The sequence below is a fragment of the Rhipicephalus sanguineus genome, chromosome 8 (genome assembly GCF_013339695.2).
Source record: "Rhipicephalus sanguineus isolate Rsan-2018 chromosome 8, BIME_Rsan_1.4, whole genome shotgun sequence".
Lineage (NCBI taxonomy): Eukaryota > Metazoa > Arthropoda > Arachnida > Ixodida > Ixodidae > Rhipicephalus > Rhipicephalus sanguineus.
The window spans coordinates 28,763,794-28,771,003 of NC_051183.1; the positions used below are offsets into that span (position 1 = coordinate 28,763,794).

The 7,210-nt window shown below is 52.1% G+C and overlaps 1 protein-coding gene across 1 annotated transcript; it reads right to left on the reverse strand.

Moving 5' to 3' along the window:
• Positions 1-970: 970 nt before the first annotated feature.
• LOC119401605 (uncharacterized) lies at positions 971-4,809 on the reverse strand. The gene is made up of 2 exons (XM_037668505.2): positions 4,622-4,809; positions 971-2,414 (listed from the first exon to the last, which is right to left on the reverse strand). The coding sequence occupies exons 1-2, from the start codon at positions 4,677-4,679 to the stop codon at positions 1,390-1,392; spliced, it is 1,083 nt and encodes a 360-aa protein (XP_037524433.1). The 5' UTR covers positions 4,680-4,809; the 3' UTR covers positions 971-1,389.
• Positions 4,810-7,210: the final 2,401 nt, after the last annotated feature.

Genomic DNA, 7,210 nt, shown 5'->3' on the forward strand with positions numbered 1-7,210 from the left:
AACACATAAAGGGGGGGGGTTCCGGCATCTTGAACCCCCTTTGAATCCGTCCTTGAGATCAACTTTCTCAACACCGAGTCAATGTCTCAACTTTTACAAAACCAGGGGAGATGCCAAACTGTGGCCATACAAAGTATTCGCTATGTGTGAATACATAAGCCATGAGGTCGCACTGGAAGCTATGCGTAGTAAGACGAAAAAAATCCCCCTCCGTACAAACGACTAACCAGATAAGTTGACACGTGCGGCCACGGTGTTCATCATTAGGTTGCGGCCAGCAAACGACTTCACCTTTAGTGTATACCAGTGATGAGTAATGGGGTTTGCTGAATTTCTGTGGCACACACGAGCTCGACTAACCAGATAAGTTGACACGTGCGGCCACGGTGTTCATCATTAGGTTGCGGCCAGCAAACGACTTCACCTTTAGTGTATACCAGTGATGAGTAATGGGGTTTGCTGAATTTCTGTGGCACACACGAGCTAGGAGTTCTTGCACGCGTTGCACGGACGAATTTTGATTTCGCCAAGCATTATACAGCTTCGCTGCAAAATTAAAACAATCCTACACTGCCCGTCACTCCCACAATGGTTAATCACAGCTGCACCAGATCTGACGTCGTCTGCATTTCCGTCCAGGGTCGAGAAAATATATTGGTTTGTGGGGCACTTTCGTACGAATGATCAATGGCATACACGGGCTGTTGTAGAACTGGAAATATGCTTCGCGTTAATTTTTACGCCTCTCTCTAGTCCGACGATACAAAAAAAAAAAAAAATCGCCAGGCCTACGCCGAACACGCACTACAGTCGCAGCGAAAGCTGATGACGTCGTCCACCGGGCACTGTCGGACGATACGCAGGAGCAAGAAATTTGTGGGCCACACGTTAATCACACTTGTCGCGTAGCCTTCCTCTCAGCGATTTCTTATAGCGCCAAAACAAGGCCCTCCCATTCAACAGCTCCAAAACAAAAACTTTAATATTCGCACTAGCAAGCGAAACCACTACAAAACATGTCGCTTAAACGGCAAGCGTCGGCGCCTGCGTCAATTCGACGCACTGCATTTACAAAACGTCGCACATGACGTGCGACCTCGCAATTCGACAGGTTGCGCCCATTCCGTTGCAGTGGCGTACGAGCGAGAACTGTTCAGATAAACGCCGTTGGTCGGCAACGGATCATTCTAAGTCCTAGTAAAACGCATCTGCACTGATGGCACGACACTAAAACACCGCCTTCATGCATGATGGCACCGTTGGAGTAGGTGGGGCAAAATATTTGTCCAGGGACGTCCCCAGGGGAACGTTTACAGGGGCAGTCTTGTGGAAGGTACCCATGACTGACCCCGACACCCCAGCTCCCACCCGCTCGCGTCCTCGAGGCGACTACCCGGTAATGTTGTAGTCCCTGGGCGGCTGCATCGGCATCTCCTCGATGGCCGTGCAGTTGGGACCGGCCGCCATCTGGACCATCTTGCTTTCGTTCTTGCAACTGAACGTCTCGGCGAACACCCTGGCCCTGTTCAATACGGCCACCGGGACGTTGCACCTCAGTCTGGGCGTCGTGTAGCCCAGCGACGTCTTCGACAGCGAGTCGGGCGTCGCCGCGCACCACTTGAGGCAGGACGCGATGAAGAAGAGGTGCTGGGCCGTGAATCCCGTCACGTCAGTCACGTTCCCGACGTCGCCTCCACCCGCCGGCTGCGAGGAACCGTTGCCTTCGCGGTAGAGGGCGTAGGCGACCTCGAGGCCGACGACGTCAGCCACGCTCTCGGGTGAACTCTTGGCGGCGTCTCGCTTCGACGCTCCGGCCTTCGCATAGAGCTCGGCGACGCACTGGTGCCTTTTGAGGTGCTCGTCTCCTAGGGTTAGGTCCGACTGGGGTGCGACTCCCAGGGGCATCTCGCCTAACGCGGCATGCCAGAGTTCGTGAGCCGCCAGGTGTCCGAAGGCGCCCATGCTCAGAGGGTCGCTGCCGTTGAAGAACAGCGGTTCGAGCGCGGCGCTGGGCGAGACCAGGAGACTGCCGTACCAGGCGCTGTACCGGACCGTGGGACGCATCCCGGGGAAGGGACCGTCCTCCTCGCGGGCGATCTTGTCCTTCGAGCCGGGCGTCCGGTCCAGGAGCTGCGCCATCTCGCGGTTCCGTATGGCCGAGACGGCGTCCAGATAGATCTCGACGTAGTAGCCCCGGAAGTCCGGCAGGTGCGCCAGGAACTGGTCCACGGCTGAGCCGGTCGAGTCGTTAAAGCGGGAAGGCCAGGCGACCATGCTCTTGAGGGAGCTGAGCCTCTGGAGGGCCGAGCGACGGTCCGGCTGCGCGAGCCAGGAACTGGTCACGGCACCGGTCCTGTTTTCAGCGCGTCCAGATGGTCGTACGCTGCCTGGATTCGCTCTTGCGGTACCAGGTCCTAAACCAATATGACACGAGAAAATTTCTTAATCTTCCTGACATTTTGTTCCTTATTACCACGAACTTACACGTCGGGGTCACGGCATTAGGGTGCCCTAAGGAGTCGTTTTTTTAACTGAAGGGTTCCTAAGTTTTACAGCATTTCGCTTATACAAATGGGAACAGATAAGAGAGTACATGTAAGTTAAAAGAGTCGTGTTCGATTCAGAGATGCGATTAGCTAAAATCGCCAGGATGCTTCTTATTATGAGCAATAATAAATAACGTTATGGGTTTTACGCCTTATTACGAGCAACACTCACGTGGCCCACGGAGATGGCAGTTCACAAAACAAAGAAAAATGACAGTTTAAATGCAATTCTTTGATCTGTCTTCGCTGATCACATATTGCAAGCACGTGTATTATTATGTGAATATGAGCAGCCTCCCACTGCTGCGGAACCCGGTTCCACAGCAGTGGGAGGCTGCTTTGTCCAGCACCAGGCCGGGTCTCCAACTTCGGCTGGCGACTTGGGCGGAGAACGTCGCGACTAGGCACGGCCTGGACGCCACAACCGGCAGCCTGAAGGCTACCCACAACACTGCTTTTTTATTTTTTTTAATTTATAAAGTTTTGCAACACTTCTTTTCAGCCGCCGAAGACCTGTGCTCTAATACACCCGTTACACGCACAACAGCAGTTAAGCCAACAACTGCTATAGCTAACCATAGCTACAGCAAGCTACCTGGCAGGCGTAACCACAAGTCGGCAAAAAATCTAGAACTTACTCATAAATATATTTTGCCCTTAGGGCTCACTTGGACTCAGACTCTTCAAAAATTTCCTAAATCGGACTCAGACTCACTAAAACTTTTCTCAACCGGACTCACTCGGACTCTAACTCACCAAAATATTATTCCCTCGGACTCAACTCACGGTTCAACCCGAGTCTGAGTGAGTCGACTTATGAGTCCGTTAGCGTATTAATTAGATTTTTTGCACCATAATATCAATGCTCTTTAACAACAATATATCGCATAATCGGTGCTCTACTTGGCGCATTTTCATCTCGTACCTTCAATTACGAGTTATCAGAGGTTGCAGTTCAGTAATAATAACAATTGTTTGGGTTTAACGTCCCAAAATTACGAGATTATTATGAAAGACGCTGTAGTAGAGGGCTCCGGAAATTTCGATCACCTGGGGTTCTTTAACGCGCACCTAAATCTAAATACAAGGGCCTCAAGCTGCATCAAAAATGCGGCCGCCGCGGTCGGAATTCGATCCCGCGACCTGCGGGTCAGCAGTCCACTAGACCATCGTGGCGGGTGAAGTTCAGTAAGGACGTCTCTATTCAAAAAGATGACTCACACGAGATATTTTTATCAATAAGTTCCCATGAAAGAGTTTGCGAAAGGAAGTCAAGGAAACTAACCCCCGCCCCCCTCTCCCTAACTCACTCCTCTGATCAATACACGCGTCTTATGAACGCTAGCGTGTCGAAGTATCTGTGAGTATAAACGTGAGCCGAGATAAGGATGATAGTAATGCTGAAGTTGAGAAGACAGGAGTCGCCTAACCGCAGTTAGTCTCATAACCGAAAACAGAGCTTGGCAACCCCGGTTTATTCTCGCAAACCGAGAAGCAGTCAACATGGACATCACGGGAGCTGCCATCGCTTTCTCTCCCCGGCGCCGCTTCTACCCTATATCCAGAAGGGTATAGGGTACAAGTCAGTCCCGTATTCCGCTATCGCAATACTGGATAGCGTGTGCCATAGATGCCGCCACGTCAAGTGGCGCCAACTACGCAGGATAAAAATGAACTAACAAACACTTAATCTATTTCCTCCCAGATTTCGGAAGCGCCCTTCGCCACTCGCCATAAGCCTACGGCATCAATTATTTGAGTATGGCTCTCGAAAATGGTGCCGCACCGACACGAATACTTTGCTGTCGAAGCTTAAGGACATGAATCTGAAGCAAGCAAAATCATCAGTTAGGAGCTAACGAGCTACCGAGCACACGACGGCCACTTGATAGATTCGAGGAGGACGGCAACCACTTTCGGCGGTGCGGCCATATTATACGGCCGCGCGCATGCGCAGTTCATCCCGGCGTTCCAGTATATGCAAAGCATTTTGCGTATAGCGGAATACCGGACCGAATAAAACGCTTGATGACTTCGAGGACATCAACGCGGGGACGCTGCCCAGTGGTGCCTACCTGAAACACGTAGCTGGCTAGTGCGAAGGAAGTGAGCCGGCTGGCGGCTGCCGCGCATGCGTCCGCGTAGTACACCAGGGCCGCGCTCTCGTTCTCGGGCGAGAACAGGGCGTCCACCAGCCGGTACGAGGTGAAGGGCGCCAGCTGGCGTACCACGTGGAACGCGGCGTAGTAGCGCAAGTGCTTCGTCGGGTACTGGTCGAGCACCTCGCGCACCAACGCGAAGAGCCGCGGGTCGGCCGCGAACAGCTGCTCGTCTGCCGTGACGTTGCCCTTGTCGCCGAGGGCGGCGTTGAAGGCGTCCAGCCACGGGTTGGCAGGTCCCGTTTGAGCGCCTTCCTTGTCATCCACGGTGCCTTGGACCCCGCCACTGCGCATGCGCACAACAAACGTCGTGGCGACAGCGGGACGAAGCACTACGGTAGCGATAGGATGAGCGATGGCGTAACCGTCGGCATCGGTATGTGAAATGCGTAGAAAAAGTTGTGTACGCGATCTCGCTTACGGCAATAAAGTTATTCCATCCATCCATCCATCTCGCTTACGTGCGAAAATAGGTACAGTACTCACGGGTTGAAATGCGACAGTGTGAGCGCGTGGCCGCTGGTACAAGGAGCGCCACCCATGGGTGCTAGCGGAAGCAAGCAGCCGCATTGTGGTATAGCGCGAGGGCGAGAGTGTTCTTGGCACATGATATCGCTGCTACCGATTACAGATGAGCTGTTCTGTTGTTCACCGTAGCGCCAGCGGTGCGCTGCAATCTCGGCGCGCTTTTATATGCTTACGGTAGTGACTCTTCTGCGCGCACCATCATATTTATTTATTTATTTATTTATTTATTTATTTATTTACATATACTGTCAGCTCTTACACAGGGCTATTACAGGAGTGGAAAACAATACATAAAAACATAAGAATCCTTCTAGAATCAGAACATAATTAACGTGTACAATCAGAACTTACAGATAAAGGGACAAAATGAAGTACACCAAGAAACGCAACCAGATAAAAAAATTAAATGCACTAGATCACAGTATGCGGCACGCCAAACTTCCAGAGCACCACTGGCGTTATCGTAACCATAAAACGGCTCATTGGGCGACAGGACGCAGTCATGTGCCAAAAATACCCTCGCCCTGGCGCTATACCACAATGCAACAGCTTGCTTCCACTGGCACCTATGGGCGGCGCTCTTTGTACCCGCGGCCACGCGCTCCCACTGTCACATTTCAATGCGCGAGTACTGAAGATAGAACAGGAAGGTACCTGAAGGATATGCTTCGATAAATAGCAATGACGTACTGTACATAGGTCAGGGCAGGGCATCTAGACATAAGTTTTCTAGAGGTATTATGGTCAGGCTGAATTTAAGTATGAATTATGATTGACCTAACCTAACAGCTTCGCCATTAGAAACGTCATGCCTTGCAGTGACGTGGCCACTCTATCTCGATGTCCTTACTGAAGCCTTCGACTATTTGAGGAAAGTACCTGTTTTTCAGTAATTATTACAACCTCCACTCTAAAATTTCGAGAGGGGTGGGGCCTTAGGCCACTCCCCCTTGGCTAGGGGCCAGACTCTGACATCTAGCAGCTAGGAGTCTTGACAACTAAGTAGACGGATGCGTTCTTGCCTTTGTCTGCCTGACATTAAACTTGGTTACAAGCTTTTCAGTCCCACTCTTCCAAGTGCAAAAAATGATGACGTACGCGGAAGGGTCTGATGACTTGGCGTTGCCACTTTCTTGCTCCGCACGGCCTTTGACGACGGGCGGCACCACCTTCGCCGTTTCCAAGGCGGGAAGCTGCGCGAACGTGACGAAGGTGCCCGCGCCTAGAGACATGGCCGCCGCGGCCGCCATCTTGGCGGTGATCTCGGCGTCCATCTTGACCAGCGCGGCGGCCACTTCCACTCGCAGCGCGTGCTCCGTTGATAGGATGTTGATGAACTCGCGTATGCAGGTGGCAGTGGCGGCGGGCGTCGTGAGCTGCTCGCGGTGTCGCTTCCACTTGAGCAGCGAGTCGCTGTGCGCCACGCTCACGATGCGCCGGCTGTCGGTGCGCGGGTCCGGGGCCATCAGTATCTATCAAAACAGGGGGGGGGGGGGGCATGAATGACGTCAGGCTGACTGCGGCACGTAGCGCAATAATACTCGTTTCTGCGAACCAGCCTCAGCTTTGGTAAGATTCACGTTCGATAGCGCTAAGGAGGAGGAGGGTGAGAAAGACGGAAGGACAGGGAGGTTCGTCAGTTCTCAGACCGGCTGGCTACCCTGTGCGGGGGGAGGGGTAAGGGAAATAAAAGGTAGAAAATAGATGTTACAAAAAACGAAGAATAAGATAACGAAAAAAAAATCACAGCATATCCACGGAGTGAATTATGATGAGTGGGCGAAGCTGCGGAGGTTCATCGGTAAACCGTGAATCTTCCGTGAATTCTGCCCAGTACATCATCACCGACGTGAGATCGGGCGCGTTTATACTAAAGGTTCGATGAGAGTTATGACGACTTGCAGCTCACTTTAATTTTACATGTACGCTGTGAATTTTCATTGTTTAATCACGCACAAGAGAAATCGCACACACGCA

Bases quoted from the DNA above. Each gene is read 5' to 3' on its own strand.
- LOC119401605 (XM_037668505.2), bottom strand. From the start codon at position 4,679: ATGCGCGGCAGCCGCCAGCCGGCTCACTTCCTTCGCACTAGCCAGCTA. The intron at 2,415-4,621 runs GTAGGCACCACT...ATATTGGTTTAG, and splicing joins TAGCCAGCTACGTGTTTCAG to GACCTGGTACCGCAAGAGCG.